This window comes from Microtus oregoni, unplaced genomic scaffold (genome assembly GCF_018167655.1).
Source record: "Microtus oregoni isolate MIOR12 unplaced genomic scaffold, Mior012 000001F_ref0000356, whole genome shotgun sequence".
Classification (NCBI taxonomy): domain Eukaryota; kingdom Metazoa; phylum Chordata; class Mammalia; order Rodentia; family Cricetidae; genus Microtus; species Microtus oregoni.
Genome location: NW_024543060.1, coordinates 89,861,337 through 89,885,312, shown reverse-complemented (window position 1 = coordinate 89,885,312; position 23,976 = coordinate 89,861,337). Strand labels below are relative to the sequence as shown.

The 23,976-nt window shown below is 44.9% G+C and overlaps 1 protein-coding gene across 1 annotated transcript in view; it reads right to left on the bottom strand.

The window, feature by feature from the left end:
- Window positions 1–289: 289 nt before the first annotated feature.
- The window catches only part of Dram1 (DNA damage regulated autophagy modulator 1), a 34,867-nt gene continuing 11,180 nt past the window's right edge, over window positions 290–23,976 (bottom strand). The window contains exons 2-7 of the mRNA XM_041670319.1: window positions 21,953–22,020; window positions 18,561–18,703; window positions 12,503–12,680; window positions 4,107–4,165; window positions 2,771–2,863; window positions 290–2,252 (exon numbers count right to left, since the gene is read on the bottom strand). Of these exons, the coding sequence (XP_041526253.1) occupies window positions 2,208–2,252; window positions 2,771–2,863; window positions 4,107–4,165; window positions 12,503–12,680; window positions 18,561–18,703; window positions 21,953–22,020 (586 nt within the window). The 3' untranslated portion in view covers window positions 290–2,207. The remainder of the gene's footprint in view (window positions 2,253–2,770; window positions 2,864–4,106; window positions 4,166–12,502; window positions 12,681–18,560; window positions 18,704–21,952; window positions 22,021–23,976) is intronic.

Sequence of the window (23,976 nt, the reverse complement as noted above, 5' to 3'; positions counted from 1 at the left end):
CTAACGCCAGTTCTGCTCGGTGACCACTTCAACTTGACCAGTCTGACCAGCCAGTCACAACCATCCTCCTGTATCCTGGCCCCTCCCAGCACTGGGGCTCCAGGGCTCGTAGCCCTTATGTGGGTGCTAGGGTTCCGAACTCGGGACTTCACGTTCGGGCAGCTCTTGCCCACCGCATCACGTCTCTAGACCCAGCCACACCCTTGGAACAAACACCCAACTGTCTGGAACCAGATAAATATTCTTCGTCAGAGCACCCAGGGGACATTTTATAACAAAGACAAATGACTAGAATAAAAGAAATATTTTTATTTTACCTTCTTAGGCATGAAGTTCCAAGGAAATACACATTTGTAGAAATGAAAAAGAACACCAAAATGGGGATAACGTTAGAAGTTGCATGGAATCTGCAGAATGGGGTGATTTGGGGCCTTCTCGGTCTAGCCCGTGTAACAATTGCTGTGGTATCTGTCCAGAAGAGAGCTGTCACCGAATCATGAAGCCCAAACAACTGCAATGTGTGCAGGGTACACAAAGCAAAATGGACAACGTTACTAGGTAGCACAGCCTAGCTGTTAACATCAGAATAACTAGTGAGCTAGAGTAAGTAAAGCCGGAGATACGGCACCTCACACATCCCCAGTCATTGTGGGATTTGTTCATTCGTTCACACGCGCATACATTCAGTGGGCATTTATTAAGCACCGACTGTGTGCCCGAAGGCACTGTGTTGAACTCTAGGTTAAGGCACATGTTCCGCCCTGAAGGAGTGAGTGTCCAGGAGTCTCCAGTGGACAGGCAGAGAGCCGCCCGCATTCTGGGAGGTTCCGATGTTCCTGCTCAAAGCCAAGAGCAGCATGCATTCAGTCAACCACAGTTCCCACGGGAAAGGTGCCGGCTCCCCTTTCTCTTCACGATGACGAAAGGCCACTGTCTTTGTGTCCCGGGACTAACGTGGCATTGTATTACAGCGGACTCACAAACGTTTGGTCGGCAGTTTGCACCCCTCCACGCTTGAGGACACACAAGACGTCATGGCACAAGTGGCTGCTGACGCTCACCCAAGCAGGACTCAGCACTTACGTGCCCCTGGATCTCCAGGAGTCCCCTCACCAAGGCTGCCCAAACGGGCTGCTAGGCCCTGGGCAGCTCCACTTTCCCAGACTGCGATAGGGAGCTTGGGACCTCGTTGGCACCTCCAAGGCCATGTCTTCTCTACAACATCTGTCTTTTCTTTAGTCAGTTGTGAGCCGGATGAAGAGGCGGAGTCTGCAGACCTTGCTTAGGAAAGGGCCTGACTCCCCTTCCACATCATGTGCACTGAACCCCGGCCACAGGCATTGAACCAGCCTGCCCCTGGGTTTCTAGGCCCCCCTTCCCCTGTCTTGAATTTGCGTTCTCGCTGACTGGCTTACAGAGAAGAAGGGCAGTTTTGACATCTAAGCTGCCATCCTGAGCCCATCCTACCAGGAATGAGTTCCTGTGCCACCAGTTAACAGCAGCCCAGAGCTGTCACTGTGGCTGTGTCGGGGAAGCAAACCAGCCGGGGAGGCTGAATTTCCAGACCGAGGTCTTCTACACTGCTTGGTGAATGTGCATAGTAAATGGGTTTTGAAGCCTTGACTGTAAAAACGTTGTGCCTAAAGCACTAAAAATCAGAGTGCTTTAGTATTAATTTATTAACTCTATCTTTACCATTAGGGTATATAATCACTATGAGTTAGATTGTGTAACTGCTCTTGGGATGAAAATGTGTGCAGCTCATTGTGGTTTTCAAAAAGCAAAATTTTAAAGTGACTATGTCCTGATTTGGCTGCTCCTTTTTAAAAAAAAATGTATTAAACTTAACATTTTTTCACTTAGTGTATTTTCACCGATCATACATAAAAAGTCTAAAGAGTCTATACAAAAATAATCCCCTATTTTCCATAAAATGGAAAAATTTTCTTTTCTGCATATGAGTTTGTCCATATAAAGATTATCTTAGAAAATATAAAAATATCGCTAAAGTGTCATAGCTGCTGAGCTTTCTCTAGGAAAACATACCTTTGTAAATAGAACAACTGCTAGAAATTCTTAATGGAATTCAAGTCCCGGGTGTGCCACAGATACGTCCTGATCAGGGCGACACCCAAGCCCCTCTGTCCTCTGTGCCACTTCCAGAAACTGTCTGCGGCATTCGCTGAGTGAGCAGGATGCCCAGGCTTTCAAAAGTCATCGTTGATCTCTGTGGATATCCTCAGGGTGACGCTCTACGGAGAGGGAGGGGAGCACAGCAGACAGGGAAGCAATCCCGTGTTAGCTACGACATTCTCAGACGCTCTCGGCCCCCTAAGAGGTGACCCCACTATTGCGCCACGCTTGAATTGAGCCCCAAAGGAGTTCCGGCTTTGTACATCAGTTTGGCCCATGACTCACTTGTTCTCTGTGGTCAAACATGCTAAGTTCTTGTCTTTTCAACAGCACAAAGTTTTTTACACAGTCATATTTTCGGGGTTTTGGAACTAGTGAGATCTACCTGAACACAGACAGGACTTTGAGCCTCGAACAGCAGACAGCACAATGTTTCACCGGTTACGAGTAGTTAGAGCTGTAATCTGATCTATCCCCCTTTGGGAACAAGCTAATAAAGTTGTGTGCGACACAAGCCCTCCCCCCAACACACACATTATTAAAAGGGAATGTTTTTCAAAATGCAAGAACTTTTCTAAATTTTCACTAATCCTAATCGTCACGGGCTCATAGAAGGTTTAAGCTGATGAATCCTTACCTGGAAATCTTGGATGAATGTTAGGAAATAGAAAATAAAACCAAAGGCCACGATCCATTCACAGATGGCGCTCACTACGTGAAACACATAATCCTAGCAGCGAGAGCAAAGAAACAGAGGTTAGGCTAGCGGGCTCATCCAAAGGAAACAGAGGTTAGCCTAACGGGCTCATCCGAAGGAAATCCCCCAAAATATGAGAGAAGCAGGACCAGAGGAAAAAGCTGCCCAATGAACATAGACTGTGACCACGAGGAAATGCCAGGGGCAAAGACTCGCGGCGAGAGCTCGGAGACCAGCTGGAGCCTGATGGGAAACGCACAAACGTGCCCAGAGTTCTATACGGCTCTCGCTTCTTGTTTGAAGACTCAATGTACATGACTTCAAAATTAGGTAGATTAAGGACCACAGAGCAGCTGAGACCTCGAAGCACTTGAGCCCCAGTGAAAATCAGAGCTTGATTTGATTTGGTTGCCCTTCCCTGGGGACCCCATAGTTGAAGGGCACAAGGAAGGGTCTTGTGGGCTCTCCCAGGGATGGCCCAAGAATGAGTGCGGGCATGCAGACAAGACCAGGCCAGCCCGGCATCCCGCTGGGTTTGTGTGTGTCTCTCTGCTCCTGTAGGTGTTAATTGTGCAACCAGTTCTGCTCAGTACCATAAGAAAATACAGCTGCACAGCAGACGCCAGCAGCAAGACACCCATCGAATAAAGTTCCCTTTGGGGAAGATGGAAGCCCAAATCAGGGCCTCGGAACTCAGCTGTGCTTGGAGGTGAGGGATAATGAACCAGACAGTTGAGATACAGAAGGTCAAAGCCCGTGGTTCATCAGCTCATCCCATTTCTTTGGATTCTATTAAGTTTTACATTAGTTTATTATTTGTAATCTTTTTTTTTTCATTGTTGAGCCCAGCTCAGCGGTTGATTGCATTTGATTGGTGGTGAAACACTGCCACCTAGTGGCTGAGGATTGAAGTACATCCGGAGTTGCTCAACGGTCATGATGTCCTCCAGTGTGTGTACCTGTGTGTATGCGTGCGCACGTATGAACGCACACTCTTCTTCCCCGCCCAGCGTAGTTCTGGAGTCCAAATCCTAGTCTGTAGACCAGCAGCTGCCTTGGACTCAAGAAGTACAAAATGGCCAATTGCTCCTGTTCATAAGTTTGCTTCCGTACTGTCTTTTGGAGCTAATTTTCACGTGCACTAAGCTGATTCCAAGTCACACTGACTCAACGTTTTCCAGCCCATTCTAAGAAAGGACGGGGACTCTTCCTAGGATTCACCAGCCACAGGCTCACTGACCCAGGCTCAGCAACTGTACCAAAGATAAGTGGTTACCTTTTCTTTTGGATTCCATTCCAGCTTGGTTATAGAAATTAGTGAAGCACAGGCAATCACTTGAAAAGAAGGAGATGGTTAAGGAAATGGCAGAAGAAAACAGGTCTTTTACTATTTACTATTACCTACTAATGATCTATTAACACGATCATTACACAATATTTAAATATAATATTTCTACAATCAAACCAGCTATATGAATTTCTTGTCATCTCAGACCCTCAATCATGACAGTAGCTAAGTTACAACCGGGTTGCAGAACACTTTCCTGGCAAGCCCAGGGCTGTTGGGAGCAGTGAGACCCCAGATCCTGAATTTCTTGTAAACAGCTTGTCCTCCCCTGATCTGAGTGAGTACAGCTGCTCTGAGCACGAGACCTTCAGGAGTTCCTGATGGCAGGAGAGTGGTTTCTGGTGGGTTTGGCTGGGGCGTGGCTATCTCTATATAATCTATATATATTGAACACAATAAAGGGGGCATTCTCGCGGCTTTGGTATCGGTGTTAAAAGGTCTGCCTGTCAGTCTGTGTCTGCGTCTGTGTCTGCGTCTGTATTCTCAACCTCCAGACCCTTTCCTGAAGCTCGCGAACTGGGTTCTAGCGCACAGAGCGCAGACACGGGGGGGGGGGGGGGGGGGGGGGGCTGGCGGTGCACGCCACAAGGCCTTGGGTTCAGTCCCCAGTTCCACAAAGGAAACACATAAATCAACAAATTCTAGCATGGAAATGCAGTTATTCCTTAGCCATCCTTTTTTGGATGCTGGGGTGCTTTGAATAAGAATGACCCCCGTAGGCTTGAATGCTTAGTCACTGGGGAGTGGAACTCTTCGATAATATTAGAAAGAGTAGGGGGTGTGGCCTTGCTGGAGGAAGTGTGCCACTGGGGTGTGCTTTGAATTTCAACTCAAAAGCACAGAAAACTTAATTAACAAAATCATAGAAGAAAACTTTCCCAACTTAAAGAAAGATATCCCTATGAAGATACAAGAAGCTTACTTGGATCAAATGGACTGGATCAAAAAAAAAAGGCCCCTTGCCATATAATAATCAGAACACTAAACATACAGAATAAAGAAAGAATATTAAGAGCTGCAAAGGAAAAAGGTCAAGTAACATATAAAGGCAAATCTACCAGAATTACACCTGACTTTTCATTGGAGACAATGAAAGCCAGAAGGTCATGGTCAAGCATTATGCAGACATTAAGAGACCACGGATGCCAGGCCAGACTACTATACCCAGCAAAACTTTCAATCACCATAGGACAAAACAAGATAGTCCATGACAAAACCAGATTTAACCAATACCTAGCCACAAACCCAGCCCTACACAAAATACTAGAAGGAAAACTCCAACCCAAGGAAGTTGGCTACCTCAACAAAAACAAACAATTGATGATTTCACAGAACAAATCAAAAAGAAGGGAAAAACACACAAATAATATAACCAACAATAAATACTAAATTAACAGAAGATAGCAATCACTGGTTATTAATATCTCAATATAAATGGATTTAACTCACCTATAAAGAGACACAGGCTAACAGATTGGATTTAAAAAAAAACAGAATCCATCATTCTGCATATAAGAAACACACCTCAACCTCAAAAATGGACATCACCTTAGAATAAAGGATTGGGAAAAATTTTCCAATCAAATGGACCTAAGAAACAAGCTAGTCTAGCTAGCCTAATATCTAACAAAATAGACTTCACACTAAAATCTATCAAAAGAGAGAAAGAAGGACATTTCATATTAGTTACAGGAAAAATCCATCAAGAGAAAATCTCAATACTGAACATCTATCCCCAAATACAAGGGCACACTCATATGTAAAAGAAGCACTTCTAAAACTTAAATCATACATTAAACCCCACACACGAATAGTGGGAGACTTCAACACTCCACTCTCACCACTGGACAGGTCAGTCAGACAAAAATTAACAGAGAAATAAGGGAACTAACAGATGTTATGACTCAAATGGACTTAACAGACATCTATAGAACATTCCATCCAAGCATAAAAGAATATACCTTCTTTTCAACACCTCATGGAACCTTCTCAAAAATTGATCACATACTCAGTAACAAAACAAACCTCAATAGATACAAAAAATATTGGAATAACCCCATGTATCATATCGGATCACCATGACTTAAAACTAGAATTCAACAGCAACACTAATTCCAGAAAGCTTACAAACACATGGAAATTAAACAATTCTCACCTGAATAATCAATGAGTCAAGGAAGAAATAAAGGGAGAAATTAAAGACTTCCTAAAATTCAATGAAAATGACCACATAACATAGACAAATTTATGGGACACAATGAAAGCAGTGTTAAAAGGAAAGTTCATAGCCTAAGTGCCTACATAAAGAAGCTGAAAAAAATCCCACGCTAGTGAATTAACAGAACACTTGAAAACTTTAGAACAAAAAGAAGCAAACTCACCCAAGAGAACTAGACAGTAGGAGATAATCAAATTGAGAGTTGAAATCAACAAAATAGAAACAAAGAAGACAATGCAAAGAATCAATGAGACAAAGAGTTGGTTCTTCGAGAAAATCAACAAAATGGACAAACTACTAGTATCAAGTCATTTATTTATTTACTCTTTACTTCCGCCTTCCCTGCACCAGATACCACGCTGTCTGGGGGTAGATGGGACCACGCTGTCTGTCTGGGGGTAGCTGAGGAATTCAGTTAAATAGACTTAGTCTCAACACTCCGAGATATTAAATTCCTGTTCGACAAAGCCCAGAGAACACGGTGTGCTAGAGAGAAGGGAATGACAATGACTCAGAAGAAAAACACGAACAAACAAACCATTAATTCAGTATGCACTGGCATTTGGGGCACTGTTGGGGAATTCATCACAGAGCTCGGCTTCATCTGAGTTATTTCTTTGAAGGCCTCTCTATGGTAGCCATGCCCCACAGTACTAGAATGTCCTAGTTGCTAGTATTCATGTTTTTAAAAACCAAAAAGAGCCGGGGCAGTGGTGGCACACGCCTTTAATCCCAGCACTCGGGAGACAGAGGCAGGCGGATCTCTGAGTTACAGGCCCACTTGGTCTACAAAGTGAGTTCCAGGATAGTCAAGACTGTTACACAGAGAAACCCCATCTTGAAAAATCAAATAATAGTAATAAGTAATAATAAAATAAATGCAACCAATTTTAATAATGTATCTTATTTTATCCAACTTAACTAAAATGGTATCACTATAATAATATTAATATATTATTTAGTGTTGGGCTTTTGTTTTGTTTTGTTTTTCAAGATAGAATTTCTCTGTGAAACAGTCCTTGCTGTCCTGGAACTTTCTCTGTAGACCAAGCTGGCCTCGAATTCACTGAGATCCGCTTGCCTCTGCCTCCCGAGTGCTGGGATTAAAGGCGTGCACCACCACGGCCCAGCTTACTGTTATTTTTTATACTAGTAGATCGCATATATTCTATTAACTATAATATTAGTGGTGGTGGAAGAGAAGCAATGGCTCACTGTCAACAGTGTATGCTGTTCCTGCAGAGGACATGGGTCTGGTTCCCAGCACACACAGCTGGGCAGCTGACAACTTGCCTATAAACCTCAGCTCCAGGGCATTTGATGCCCCTTCTGATCTCATGGGCACCTGTACACATGCATACATAATTTAATTAATAATATAAATAAAATATTGGTAATGATATCATTTTAATATGTCATAACATAAAGAATTATTAGCGTAAGTTGGGTGTAGTACCTCATGTCAGTAACCCCAACACTTGGGAGGCTAGGACAGGAGAAATGGAAGCCAATCTGAGCTACATACTGAGTTTAAGTACATTCACAATCTCCCCACAAAAACAACAACAACAACAAACAACCACCAAAAGAGCAAAAGGAGGAGGAGGGGGATCTAATGTTGTCATCTAAACTACCTTCCTTTTTCTTACCAAGTCTTTGAAATGAGTGCGTATTTTACGTTTATGAAAGATCTCAATTTGGGATAGCCACATTTCAAGTGTGCAAAAAGCCAGGCAGTTACTGTGATGGACCAATAGTCCAGCTCTAGGACGGCCCCTGGGAGGAGCAGAGGCAAAAACAGAGAACAGGAAACCACCATGTCCAGGGGAGAAGTGTTACAATGATCATGTGTCTCAAGAACCCCGTGATGCTCTGTTCTCTTCCTTTCTTCTCCGCTCCCCCTTTCTTTCTTCTTTTTTTCTTTCTTTCCTTCCTTCCTTCCTTCTTTCCTTCCTTCCTTCTTTCTTCCTTCCTTCCTTTCTGTCTTTCTTTCTTATTAATTAATTAATTTATTTATTTTTGAGACAGGGTCTCGTTATGTAATTCTGGCTGTCCTGGAACTCACTCTTTCAAACAGGCTGGCCTTGAACTCCTGGAGATCCACCAGCCTCTGTCTCTCAAGTGCTGGAATTAAAGGCTCGTGCCACCACCACCCGGCCCTTTTCTTTCTCTTTCTTCTTTTCTTCCTTTCCCTCTCTCCTTTCTTTCTTTTGTTCTTTCTTTTTCTGAGTCAGGCTTGGGCTATTACCATCATGACTGGCTTCTGTGAAGTTTTTGGAAGCTTTACAAGTTGAAGCAAGATGAGCCAATAAGCAGGAGAAATTTAGAAGCCTGGTATGAAATGAAAGGCCTCCCAGACGGGCGTGGAGGCTGGCACATGACTTTAGTCCCAGCACTCAGGAGGCAGATGCAAGGGGATCCAGGACAGAGGAATAAAAGAGACTGCCCTCACTCCATGGTTCAGTTTCTTCGGGAGTCAGTGAGGCTGTTTCGTGCGAAAGAAATATGAAGGAGAAACATGGGCATTCTGAGGAGCCGTTAACGCCCTTCCAGAGAAACAGTACCACAGAACAGCTGGAGGCCACAGACTTTTTCAGGAGGAAGTTTGTTGAAATCCATTCGGGGGAGTTTCTCGCAGGGATTTGACCTGCGTCTGTGAGGGTCTCTGATCCTTTGGCTTGGCTAGAAATACGAACCACCTGGACATGAGACCAGCAAATGGAAATGCTTGGATGGGAAACTGAGGCTGGCATGTCTGTGCTGGGACTCTCTGGTTGGAGTATCAAGAGATTTGCCTCGTCGGGGCAGTGGGGGCACAACGCCTTTAATCCTAGCACTTGGGAGGGGAGGCAGAGTTCGAGGCCAGCCTGGTCTACAGAGCAAATTCCAAGACTGGCTGAGGAAAATTTGCCTCTAGAAGTTGTAAACAACAACAACAAAAAACTGTTTACAAAGCTACAAACGTCCCTTACTTCTACATTTTACAGTCAACACAAGCTAAAGATTTAAGGAAATCTCCTTTGAAAGTCCGAACATCTTCAAACAATAAAGAGGACAAGGAGAAGCAGGAGTTATCTTAGGAGTGAAGGCTGCAGTGTGCTAGTAGACAGCTTAGTCTTGGGGCTTAGTTCCTCCTTGACTAAAAATTCCATAATTATATTTCCCCAAGACTAGGAGAGGAACCCAGCTAGGTGGTGCATGCTTTTAATCCCAGCGTGTGCCTTTCACCCCAACACTCGGGAGGCTGAGATGCAAGGCTTGCTGCAAGCTCGTGGCCAGCCTGAGCAAGACTCTATCTCAAAACATTAAAGAAAACAAAAGCAAAATTGCATACTCAGGCCACCTGGTGTTAATATCTATTTAGGGGAGAAACAGGGAGCTCAGAGTTTAGTCACACAGCTCTTTTTTTTTTTTTTGTCAGTTGATGGGTTTGTAATGTAACAGTAAAATTGCTGAAAAATATAGACCGCTTGGCGAATTTGCACGGCATCCTTGCGCAAGGGTCTCTGTCACCCCAGTCTTACCGCGTGTGCTGCCAAAGTGAGCACAGAGCTGAGTGTTTAAAGGACAAGATGTGTCCCAGAGCTTGGCCACTACACACCATGACCTGGACTACATTGCTTACAGAATAGCACACACACACACCCCAATTTTCTTTCCTGCAATCTGACACAAGATCAAAAGATAGAAAACTTTCCACCCTTGGAATATGGTATCGCTTTTATTTTCTTGGTTTAAATACTTCATTAAAGAAAGAAAGGTAACTGGGGGTGATCATACACACCTGTAATCCCAGCACTTGGCAGGCTGAAACAGGCTGGCCAGCGGGAGTTACATAGTCTCAAGCAAGCAAATAAACAAACAAACAAAATACACACAGGAGAGGAAGAGAGAGAGAGAGAGAGAGAGAGAGAGAGAGCTTCCGTTTTCTTTTTTTTACTGAAAATAGATTTTTCTTTGATACACTCCATCCCTACCACAGTTTTCCAGCTTTTCCCTCTTCCCATCTCCTCCACACCTCTCCTCTCCCCTAGATCCACTCCCCTTCCACTTCCCCTCAGAAAAGAGCAGGCCTCCAGGAGACAACCACCAAACCAACAAAACCAAAATACAATATGACAAGGTCAAAAGCCTTCACATCGAGTCTAGACAAGGAGGGAAGGGATCTTTCTTAAGACACCAGTCCCGTGAACCCAGGCTGATCCTCCTGCCTAGGCCTGTCAAGAGCTAGACCTACAAGCATGTACCATCATGCCCAGCTTTCATTTCCTGTAGATCAGAACATATAAGCATGATTAAATATTCGTTTCCTTTTTTTTCTCATTGCTTAAAAAGAAAAAAGTGAATTTCGTACTGAAGACAAGAGCGGCCACTACAGAAAGGCTAAGCATATCTTGGTTGACTTAGTCACGAGTGGTAAGAGTTTAAGAGGAAACTCCCTGAGTACAGCCGAGCTGGTCAAACTGCCACGTCCCCAGCGGGCAACGCGTCTAGACTCTGGGGGATGTCGCAAAGCTACTTCTTTAAGTGCAATGCCAATATTTGATGTCTTTAACCAAGCACTTCAGAAATATTAAATATTTTCATGTGGCTTGTGAAACCGACTGGTGGGAAGGAAGTGTCAACAGGCTCAAGTGTACCTTGCTTTTTTTCTATCCCCCTTCACTCCTTCCCCCCAAAGCCTGTTTGGATCTAATTCTTCTGTAGCACTGTACACTTTTTTCCTATTTCCTCTGAAGAGAACGGACAGCTGGCAAGGGAAAACTCAAAACTCCTTCATGCTTTAGGAACAGCGGCATAGAGGGAACATCAGACTTGCTGGGACAAAGATGCTTTGCTTTAGTTGAACTGGAATCTGGATCCTAAACCTTCTCCTGGGCCCATCTACGCCCGTCAAAATAAAGAACAACTTAACTGGGATATAAATTTAGAATAGGAAATCAATTTAACTAGCCCCTGATTAAGGTTAGTGAGGTGGGCTGAATCAGAATGGCCCCCCACAGGCTCATATAATCTAACGTTTGGGTCTCAGTTGGTGGAAATGTTTGGGAAGAGTTCAGAGGCGTGGTCTTGTTGAAGATGCGTCACTAGGGGTGAGATCTGAAGTTTCAAAGGTCTTTGCCATTCCCAGTTACCTCCCTTTGCCTCACGACTGTAGATCAAGATGTAAGTCCTTAGCTACCGCTCTGGTGCCATGTGGGCCTGACCGCCTGCCTGCTGCCATGGTCCCCTCCTCCTTACCCCATGACAGTCACTGGACCCCAACCCTCTGCAAAGGTAAGCACCAAATAAACTCTCTCCTCAATAAGTTGCCTTGGTCATTTCCCAGCAACAGAAACAAAGTAACTAAGACAGATATAAAGTGTCTCCATCCCAGCCCCCAAAGGTTCAAGCATCTGTGGGGGACTTGGTCCCAGCAGGTGGTACTACTGGTAGAGATTCTGGAAACTTTAAGAGGTAGGACCTATCTGGAAGAAGCAGATCACTGAAGTCAGTCCTTGGGTCAGGGCTTGGGGTGGCATGTCCCAGACTCCTTCCCCCACACCTCCTCCTCCCTTCCCTGCCTCTCCTCCTCCCCTTCTCCCTCTTCCTCCCCTCTACCCCTTCCTTTCTCTTTCCTGTTCATAACGAAGCGGAGAAATCCCATGCCCATATGCTCCAGTTGTCACGGTGTTCTGCAAGAGCTTCTGGGTCCAAGCAACCATGGCCTGAAGTCTCAGAGACAGTGAATGGAGTCTAGTAACCCATCTCCTCCCAACTGATACCATCTCTCTGGTGAGAGTCCACTCCCTCTGTCCCCAACTCCTGGGATATTTGATTGCCCTGATTGTGTCTTGTACAAGAATCCCACCTAGGAAGTTTAGCTACCTCAAGGTTTCCTTGGTTCTCTTCTACCCAGTGACCCCAAGTAGCTCCCTCACTCTAGGCTCCCACTTAGTTTGTCTTGGCAGACTGGGAAGGGAGTGGGTGTGGCTTATCTCTTAAAGAGACAGGACAGACCATTACACGTGTACTCAGTGAGTCTCTCCCTATTGCAAGACCCCCACTTGAGCAGCCCCCCTCTAGAACAGACCATATTTTTCCAGCTGACATGTGGAAAGGATACTGGGGATGACAGCTACACAGGAAATGGCAGAGATGACCATGCGGACATGACACGTGGTGTGGCTGTTCCACTGGGGACACGATTTGTAGGAGATGACCGATTGCAGGAACGTGTAAACCACACCGCAGACGAAAGCCAGGAGGGCGCCGGCATCGTGGACCGCAGGCATAGCTAACTCCTGCAGAGATCATGAATGGGTTCTGACTCCATGGGGAAGGACTAACCAGAAGCCACCAGCCGCTCCTTCACGCACTCTGGGAGGCTCCAAGCCAGCGATTCTCAACCTTCCTAATGCTGAGACCCTTTAAAACCATTCCTTACGTTGCAGTGACCCCCAAACATAAAATTCTTTCCGTTGCCACTTCATAACTGTAGTTCTGCTGCTGTTATGAACTGTAATGTAAATATCTGGTGTGCAGGATATCCGAGAGGCAACCCCTGTGAAAGGGCCATTTGACTGCCCCAAAGGGATCGCGACCCCCAGGTAAGCACTACCTTCAGTCGTCAGCAGTCAGGAAGGTAGGTGTCCATTCAAGTATCGGTATGAGAAAAGCCTCCCCTGCTGAGGAACACCTGCAGCTGAAGCCCCTGGCTCCACCATTATTCAGGTACAAATGGGAAAGGAAAACGAGCATCCACCCTGGAGGAGAGCTGGGGATGGGCCTTAGAGCCTGGCATTCTAAATCAAGTCATAACTCCTCTATGAGACTATGACCTTAAGGTAATTAGAGCCTCCGTCTTGGTCTGCCGTCTACACAGTCGGCTCACAGTGCCGACTACAGGAGAGTATCTCCTATAAAACACTGCATTTGGAGTAGGGCAGTGGTGGCGCACGCCTTTAATCCCAGCATCGGGAGGCAGAAGCAGGCGGATCTCTGTGAGTTCAGGGCTAGTCTGGTCTACAGAGTGAGTTCCAGGACAGCCATGGCTACAGAGAAATCCTGTTCAGGAAAAAAAGAAGTGCACTTTTGCATTTAGAAGCCATGTGAGGCAGCTCAAGCCTATTATTTCAGTACTTAGGAAACCGAGGCAGGTGAGTTACTGTGAATACCAGCACAATTGCATTCATATTCTACAGTGTGCTGTGTTATTTCCTATAACTAGGATATCTAACATGGGCATACAGATATAGTTCTATATGAAAAGTAAGGGACAGTCTATGTTTTGAAATATGTATGCCCCTTTAAATGTGGGTGTACGTACAGAATTCAGAAAAATAGCCAATGAATAAGATAGAGAAAAGTACTTAAGACGAAAATTCTGTATTATGTATATTTTACCATAGTTTTAAAAGATGTCTTTAAAGAATTGAGAGAAACAAATCCCTTTCATGGCTTGAATGGGAAGCAAGTTTGTGTGAGGGCAAAATAGAAACCAAGGGCCCCTTCTGCTAATGAGTCACTTTCAAGAATAGTCGGAATTCGGGGACTTTCCACATTCACAGACATCCTGAACTTGAATCCGTTTTCTCCTCCCGCTGTAAGAACATTTCCTTCCTCTGCCCTGGTCATCTTGACACATCCTTCTGGAGCTTCATGGATCCCCTGGGGATGCTTGTCCTGCCATGATCATATCGAAAGGCTCCAGACTTGGCAGGTGTAGCATCTCTGATGGGTCTTCTTCACAATGGTCTATGTACTCCGTCACTAAAGGGGTCTTAACTTAGGTGTGGGGGTACCCATATCTCTCAGGAAGCCGAGAAAGGGGGATCAAGCATTCATGGCCAGCCTGGGTTACATAGTGAGATTTCATCTCAAAAATCTCCCTCTCTCTCTCTCTCTCTCTCTCACACACACACACACACACACACAAAGGAGTACACACACACACACACACACACACACACACACACACACACACACAGAACTTCATGTATTCCAGGCTGGCCTCAGACTCCCTATGTAGCTGAGGACCTTGAATTTTGTATCCCTTTGCCTCTACCTCCTAAATGCAATAGGCAGACTTGCACCATCCCCAGAATTATAGGGTGTTGGGGATTAAACCCAGGCCCTCGTGCATGCTCAACAAGCTGTCAACTGAACCACACCCCCAGGTTCCTGTCTTTAGAAAGGGATGGTTCCTAGGTCACATATGGATTTTGGGTGGATAAGGTGGAAAGCTTTTGCAAGTTTCAAAGCCATGAAGTGCAGAAAACACCAGAATACTGAGGGGTTAAACTTTGGGTATTTTCTTTTTGCCATAATGAACACCTCAGTAAAAAAAAAATAGTTTTAAGGTATAAATAGTAATTGTATATATCCATGATATTTATGTAAGTTTTGTATATGTTTATAATGCGACCTGATCAAGATAAGCTCTGTCTCTGTGGTGACTGTGCACTACCACATCTGGCTTGTTTTCCTTTGTTTGTTTATTTGTTGATTGAGATAGGTTCTTGCTTTGTAGCCGAGGCTGACTGCCAACTCATAATCCTCCTCCTTCAGTCTTTTGGGTGCTAGAATTACAGCTGTGTGCCACCACACTAGGCTTATGGGTTTTTTGCTTGTTTGTCTGTGTGTTTTTTTGTAAGAGAGAAAGAGAGAGTGTGCATGTTCATGCAGGCTATGGTGCATGGTCAAGACAACTTTGGAAGTCTGTTTTCTACCTCTATGGTGGATTTTGGGGGTTGAGTTCAGGCCCCACAGCAAGGGCTGACTCTGATGAGCCATCTCATTGCCCTGATTTACAGCTCTTAATTGGCTTTTTTTTTTTTCCAGTTCATCACTTTAACCACTTGACTGTGACTATACAAGCATTGGATTTTCTTTCTGTTCTGCAATCAGCCACTCTTTTTTGCTTTGTTTTGGTTTGATTTGGTTCCTGGTTTTTTGAGGCAGGGTTTCTCTGTGTAGCCCTGGCTGTCCTGGAACTCACTCTGTAGCCCAGGCTGGCCTCAAAGATCCACCTGCCTCTGCCTCCCAAGTGCTGGGATTAAAGACTTGTGCCACCACTATTGGGCTTCAGCCACTCTTTTATTCCATAAAATAAACGGTAAAATAAAATTTATTTATAAAAATAAAAAGTAAGCGCTCCCTTGCTTCGGCTCCTTTAGAGTCGACTATGAGGGAGATCGTGCGATAGTTGTCTTTTCTGCATCTGGCTTATTCCATTTTGTGTGGGGTGCTGTTCATGTGTGTGCAAATGTGTGTATGTGTGTGTGTGTGTGTGTGTGTGTGTGTGGTGTGTGGGTGTGTGCGTTCATGCGTCCACACGAAAAGCAGAGGTCAACCTCGGGCGTCATTGCTCAGGAGCCCCCACCTTGTTTGGACAGGGTCCCTCACTGACCTGTAACTCACCAATCGTGTTAAGCCAACTGACCGGGGATCTGCCTGTCTCTGTGTCCCAGTGCTGGAGTCACCTGAGTTACGTGGGTTCTGCGCACTTTATCAGTAGACAGCAATCTCCTGGCCCCTGGCTCATTTCACTTAACACGCTGTCTAATGCTATCACTTCACAGGTCGGAATTCTGCGCAGAAAAGGAAGCCCTGGCAGAAATAAATGAGGCAAGCACAAGGCAGGTAACCTGCGCACCCGGTGGGGGAAGGCAGGTAACCTGCGCACCCGGTGGGGGAAGGCAGGTAACCTGCGCACCCAGTGGGGGAAGCAAAGCTGTGGCCATCTCGGGAAGATTTAAATGATCAAACTCCGGAGCCTCCTCCAGTCTCTCTTGGTCTCAGAGTTCAAATTCTTCTCCAGGTCCACGGCTTGTAGCAAGCTAAAAATGTACCACGGACCCTCAAACAAGGACACTGTGGGGAAAGGTTTAGGAGCGCACTGACAGGGCAAACAGTGGGCGTCTACGTCTGGATTTTTGTAAGGACTTAACTCATGGACGCTTTAAGGTGAGTTTAGGAGAAAATTTATAATATTTTCTTCACAAAGTCTGTCCTTTGTGATTTTACACCCTATAATGCTATTCAGGGGAGAAAGTGGTATTATCATAGCATATTATATCAAAGCATATTGTATCATATTATCAAAGCACACTTTCCTCCCGCTGAACAATTCATATACACTCACTGATAAGGCTTATCATTCAAAGGTCCTCTGCCCCTGTTAGCATGCTGTCTGATGCAGAGCTGTAAACTGTGCCGTTCTAAGAACCATCTCCGCCCTATGGGTCATTCTGAATATGTGGTACTGTATAAGGAAGGTGGCCTTTTCACCCTAACTATTGGCAGACAGCCCTGAGTTTCCTGCGGTGCTTTATCATGAGCTCCCCAGCTCCCCACCCCCCCACCCCCAATGCTAACAGAGGGCGCCTCCCTTGATGGGTGCAGAGACAGTGAGTCTGCGGGGTTCATGAGATTCACGTCAGGACGAAGCCACTCCAGCCGTGCTCCAGTTCCACGCAGGAGTAGACAATAGAGCATGGATGGACAGCAGGTGACGTAGGAAGGTTTGCACTTATTCCTGTGTACGGCACATCCTGGAGCAGCCCACTAGAATGAAGCCTGCCGTCTTTGTGTAAAAACAAGCATCATGCAGGTCATTGCTGGTGGCGAGAAGGTTAGAGATTCCCCTGGACAGAATCTGAGGCCTCCTATAGAAACCCATCCTGCTCTCCTGCAGAGACAACAGAGGGCAAGACCATCACGGTGTCTATGACTACGACAGCCACCGAGAGCGGACGGCTGACCACTGTACACTGATTCTCTCTGGGCCGTCCTTGTAACCGTCTTAAAAGGTGGGGACTGTCAGAAGTATGAACAGGAAGCTTACAGATTTTTCTAAGATATTAAATAGCTTCTCCATAGACAAATCAAATGCTCTCTTAGAAAAAAAGACTGTGGGATGAGCAGGAATATAAAAATTAAAGGAACAGTGTGGGTCCTGGAATAGAGGCCGTATTCTGATTCTGTCAACTAAATTCACTGAAAAAACCTGAGCAAATGATTTCATCTCCATAAACCAAATCATCAACAAAAGAGAGAGGTTAGGAGCTTCTCTTTGAGTAAACGATGGATCATATCCAACAGCAGAGACGTAAGCATTGGCTCAATTGTTTACAAAGCTAAAGTATAGCTTGCTTCACACGACACGAATATGAACTGGAGAACCAGGCGTGGTACTTCATGCCTGCAATCCCTGAGGCAGAAGACTGAGGCAGGAGAACTCAGCATTAGTAATTTTAAGGTTAAATCTGTGTGTGTGAGTGTGTGTGTGTGTGTGTGGGCACGTGCACACACATAATGAAAATGAGGCCTGCCAAAAGTTCCAGACCAAGCTGAGCCATATAGAAGAAGATAAAGATGGGTCCTTTTTTTTTTTTTTTAATGAGGCTGGGGCCAGACGGTGGTGGCGCATGCCTTTAATCCCAGCACTCGGGAGGCAGAGGCAGGAGGATCTCTGTGAGTTCGAGGGCAGCCTGGTCTACAAGAGCTAGTTCCAGGGCAAGCTCCAAAACTACAGAGAAACCCTGTCTTGAAAAAAAAATTAATGAATGGTTGTTAGGGGCTGGAGAGATAGCTCAGCGGTTTAGAGCATTGCCTGCTCTTCCAAAGGTCCTGAGTTCAATTCCCAGCAACCACATGGTGTTCACTCACAACCATCCGTAGTGAGGTCTGGTGGCCTCTTCTGGCTTTCAGGCATACGTATAGACAAAATATTGTATACATAATAAATAAATAAATATTTTTTTAAAAAATGAGGCTGGGAGGTGGTGGTGCACACCTTTAAACTCAGTACTTGGGAGGCAGAGGCAGGAGAATCGCTGTGAGTTCGAGGGCAGCCTGGTCTGCAAAGTGAATTCCAGGACACAGAGAAACCCTGTCTCGAAAAACAAAAGCAAACAAACAAAATGAACAAACAGGGAGCAGTGCCGAGCCTGTAGCACCATTGGAGGTTCATGCTCTCATGAGCTTGTGTATAAAAGCCCTTCTCCCCTAGTTCCCAAGAAAGACTGATGAGCATGGTAAAACTCAACCCAATCCTAGCTCCTTGGCCATCTCCCAGGTCTCCCAGGTCTCCCAGCACAGGCTGGTGTCTTGAATTTCCTGCTTCTCTACTCATGCATGGGCTCTTCCATGGTCAACCACCCCAAACACTCAGGCCATACCTGAAAATTGGCTACAAGGCCCATTCCAACACAGCCCACAAATCCAAGAACCAACGACACCAAGTTGAAGACAGGAGTGCCGAAGGAGCAGGCCTCATTTTGCTTCTCCACTATTTTATATCTCATGTACATTGTAGCCGCACCTGAGGGGAAAAAAAGTTCAGTCTAGTGAATTTTAATCCCTGATTTTTTTTTTAATGAAAAACAAGAACACGTGTGAGTCATTTTTCATTTCATACAAAATTTCTTAATTATGGTCGGGAGTGTAACATGAGGCCTTGGGTTTGATCCCCAGAACAGGAAAGAAAGAAAAAAGTCCTGATTGCAACACATTTAGTTCTTCCATTCTCTGCCCCATGTGGTGCACACACACACACACACACCATCTTAGCTATTTTCATGTAAAGGGCATTGCACTCCATACATTATTCTATGACTTGCTTTTCTCACTTAACAATGGACCATGAAGCTTCTTTCAAATTACTGCAAAATAAATCTACACTGTCATTTTCCGGGGGCTTCAATATGGCGTGTGAGATCCTGTCTTTATTTTGCTCTTCTCTTATGGATGGCGTTCTACTTTGCTCCCCGGGTTTTCCAGCTACAACCCACACTCCCTTACCACTCCTGACATGTAAATTTGGGGTACGTTTTCAGAGTTGCAGTCTAAGGTTAAAAGAATAAATGTGTGCGTGCAAGAGTAAACTGCTGAGAGGCAGGTCTCACTCGCTCACAGCCTGTCTAGGCGGGAGTGTAACTGTGTGCATAACCCTTTGAAATGAACAGTCAGCTGAGGCCTGAAGACAGGAAACTTTAATTGGTATTTCCTCTTCAGTGGGCGGTAGCACTTTCAGCCTCCTGAACACTGCCTTTTGGTTTTTTGTGTGTCTTCTGAGAATTACATGACCACGTTGCATTCATATTCTGCCCCTGGGTTCAAGCTGTAGTGACTTGGACACATTCTGCGTGCCAGTAGCACTTTCAGCCTCCTGAACACTGCCTTTTGGTTTTTTGTGTGTCTTCTGAGAATTACATGACCACGTTGCATTCATATTCTGCCCCTGGGTTCAAGCTGTAGTGACTTGGACACATTCTGCGTGCCAATCTTCCGTCTGCTTCTGATAGGAAATGTTTTCTTCTGGGCGGTTTGTGAAGTGTGTAAAATGTGTGACCCTCACCTCTGAGAAGGTGGACTTTGTGCGTATTTACACAGTTAAGGCCACATTGGGCAACCTAGAAGAGACTTTATCTCAGCATTTTAACAAGTTAAAAACAAAGTAAATAAAAAGCAGTCTCGCAAGGGGCTGTGATGGCCCATGGCGAGAGCCCCAGCCTTTCAAAGCCTAATGAAGAACTGCAAGTTCTACCCAACCTCTGGCCTACACAGCAAATATAAGTGGGCCCGGCCACACAGCAAAGGGGAAAAGCTAAACCTGAACACTTAACCCCATTTTAAAATTTGACTGCCTGGTTTACAAGAGCTAGTTCCAGGACAGGAACCAAAAGCTACAGAGAAACCCTGTCTCGAAAAATCCAAATAAATACATAAATAAAATAAAATAAAATTTGAATATATTCATGGCGTGTATTGGGTCTAAAGCCAGCCAACCTATGGCTGGCAGTGCTCAAACAATTACTCGCCCTTCTAAGTCTGGTTCGGCAAAGATGCATGAAAAGGCTTTGGGACTGACTGGCCCTCTCTTTCTTTCGTCCCCCTTTCTCACCTCCAAACCCAATTGGGAGAGCCCACAAACAGGTGAGCAAAAGAAACTTTCTGCCAAGTTGCACAAATTCTAAAGTGGCCCACCACTCCCTCCAGAGGGTTCCTGGAGGTCCTCCTGGCCTGCTCTAGGAGGAGAAAGGAGGGATAGACTCTGAGGGTTCCACAGGGCAGAGAATAAAAGGATGGAAAGCTACCCCACCCCATCCCCGACCCCACCCCCCGCCCTCACAAGCCCCCCTCCCATCTGACACCTGTATCCTCCAATCCTCTGGTAGAAGATGAAGTTTTATAGCAATGGCAAAGTAATTGGAATCAGTGTACATGATATTAATTGGCGTATGACAAGATTGCATCCCATCCATTATTTCCACCTGACTTCTGAGGAATGGACAAGAATGTGTATATAATATATATATCTGAGACAGATACATACTGGTTTTATCTTTTTCTATTTCCCCTCACAAGTCAGCCATTCCCAGTCTATAAAAGGCAATCAAGTCCCCTGAGATGCTTTGGTTTGGATTTATGGATTAAACCCAGCTCTGCCTACATGCCAGGCAGGTGGTCAGTCACTCTTCTCCACCCTGGCTCCACGTGCCTATGTACAACATGTATTCCCCGAGCCCTGTAACAGTTCTTGACTGAGCAGATCGGTAGGTAGCTCAGGAACATGCTTCTAACCACAGCCGATTCCGTGCAAGCTGCCCTCAGAATACATTTTAAGACATGGCCTTAGCCGGGTGGTGGTGGTGCATGCCTTTAATCCCAGCACTCAGGAGGCAGAGGCAGGTGGATCTTTGTGAGTTCGAGGCCAGCCTGGTCTACAAGAGCTAGTTCCAGGACAGGCTCTAAAAAATTACAGCGAAATCCTGTCTCAAAACAAAACAAAACAAAACAAAACAAACAAAAAGACGTGGCCTTACACAGTGAATTCCTCACGTGCCTTGGTTACAAATGAGGCTTTTTTGTTGTTGGTGGTGATAGTGGCTTTTCTGTTGTCGTTTGATGGGGCTAGGCGTAGAGACAGGGTTTCCCCCGTGTCGAGACAGCCCTGGCTATCCTGGAACTCACTCTGTAGACCAGGCTGGCCTGGAACTCAGAGATCTGCTTGCCTCTACCTCCCAAACACTGGGGTATAAATAAGTTTTTTAAAACTAAATTTCCTGAAAATCGCATTCAGGCCCAGAGAGGTGACTAGGCAGTTAAGCAATCTTTGTTGCTCTATCACGAGGACTAGCATTCAGATCCAAGCACCCACATCGAGTGACTCATGAATGCTTCTAACTGTAAGGGATCTGACTTCCTCTTTCTAGCCCCTGAGGACACTGACACATGTATGTGTCTGTGAACACACACAAACAGTGAAAATTAATCTCCAACGTGTGCATGTTTATGCATGCACACACACAAACAATAATACATCTTAGATAAAACAAAATTTTAGAAGTTTGGGGTTTAAAACCACCTCTTACAAACTCTGTCCTAGATTACCAGATAAGGCATAGTTCTATAATAAGGCTATATATAATTCCGAATTTTTTTACATACTTTAGTCTCTCAAAATTCTAGTTATGCAGGTTGTGCTCTTTTGCAAAGTATACAAACTAAAGGTAACATTTCATTTCACATGAGACTGTAGATTTCTCATTTATAATAATCGTGCACTTACCAAGAAATGCGGAGAAGTTTATCATAAACCCAAAGATACCGCTCTCTGGTGGTGTGGTTCCCGTGTCACTGAGAAGGAAAAAATTAAATATCTAAATTATTTCTAAAGGAACTACAATTTCAACCCCTGGACAGATAATTGGTCTGTTTTATATTGGTCTTCCTAGGTGTTCACTGAATTCCGGAGGTATCACTTGAAGTTGTTCTAAGGTATTTTTGTTTGGGCTCTAAAGAAACCTAAAATTGGTTTTCCGCCAAAAAAAAAAAAAAAAGACATTTTGGGCTAGGGAGACGGATCTGTCAATAAAGTGCTTTTGGCAGGAGCGTGAGGCCTTGAGTTTAATCCCCAGCGTCCACGTGATACATCTGGGTGTGGTACCTCAATTCGTATTCCCGAAGGACCCACTGGCTGCCCAGACAGCCCAGATGAATCGGTGAGCAATCTTGTCTTTTTTTTTTTAATATTTATTTATTTATTATGTATACAATATTCTGTCTGTGTGTATGCCTGCAGGCCAGAAGAGGGCACCAGACCCCGTTACAGATGGTTGTGAGCCACCATGTGGTTGCTGGGAATTGAACTCAGGACCTTTGGAAGAGCAGACAATGCTCTTAACCTCTGAGCCATCTCTCCAGCCCCTTGCAATCTTGTCTTGAGAGGGAGAGCAATTGAGTGTGTGAGTTGGACCTCCAGAAGTATGTGCACACACACACACAAGCTGCATCTGCATATTCACATGTCCTCATGCATACATGAAGACATACATGGCCCTCAAAGGGAGTGGCACTAGGTGTAGGGCTTGTTGGAGCGGTGTGGTCTTTTTGGGGGAAGTGTATTACTGGGGAAGTGGGCTTTGAGGTCTCATATATGCTCAAGCCACGCCCATTGAGATGATCACTTCCTGTTGCCTGGAAGCCAAGATGTAGGACACTCAGCTACCTCTCCAGCACCACGACGAACTGAACCTCTGAACTGTAAATGAGCCAACACAATTAAATGTGTTTCTTTATAAGAATTGTCCTGGTCTTGGTGTTTCTTCACAGCAATAGAAACCCTAAGACACACACGGATAAAAGCTAGGAGGTGTTTAAAATAAACAGCAAGACTGTCTCTCAAACAACCCCACCTCGTAAGCTCAATATGAAGAATTGAGTGAGACTGTTTTGGAAACAAAAATAACTAAAAAATATGCTTGAAAATTCCATGGTTGAGGGCTGGAGAGATGGCTCAGAGGTTAAGAGCATTGCCTGCTCTTCCAAAGGTCCTGAGTTCAATTCCCAGCAACCACATGGTGGCTCCCAACCATCTGTAATGAGGTCTGGTGCCCTCTTCTGGCCTGCAGGCATACACACAGACAGAATATTGTATACATAATAAATAAATAAATAAAATTTTTTTAAAAAAGAAAAAAATCCATGGTTGAGATATTAAGGGCACACAAATGCACGCGTTATAATGACTAGATTTATGCACAATGACAAAGAATTGGACCATACTATCCATCACTGCTGAGCACTCTATGGAAGCCCACAGATAGGGACTCTCTCTCACAGCTGTCCTGGGCTACAAGCAGCCCGTAGGCCATGGGTCGACTATGCCTGTTAGAGTCTTTTATTATTATTATTATTATTTTAATTCATTTTTCTTTTTTTATTTTGTTTGCTTGTTTTTTAATATTTATTTATTTTATTATGTATACAATATTCTGTCTGCGTGTATGCCTGTAGTCCAGAAGAGGGCACCAGATCTCATTACAGATGGTTGGGAGCTACCATGTGGTTGCTGGGTTTTGAACTCAGGACCTTTGGAAGAGCAGGCAATGCTCTTAACCGCTGAGCTATCTCTCCAGCCCCTGCCTGTTAGAGTCTTAGAAGTATGCTCATTTGGTCAATTGTCTTAACAAAAAGAGGTACCTAGTAATAAAAGAAAGTCTTGCTGGGTGGTGATGGTGCTCGCCTTTAATCCTAGCACTCAAAGGACAGAGGCACGTGGATCTCTGTGAGTTTGAGGCCAGCCTGGTCTGC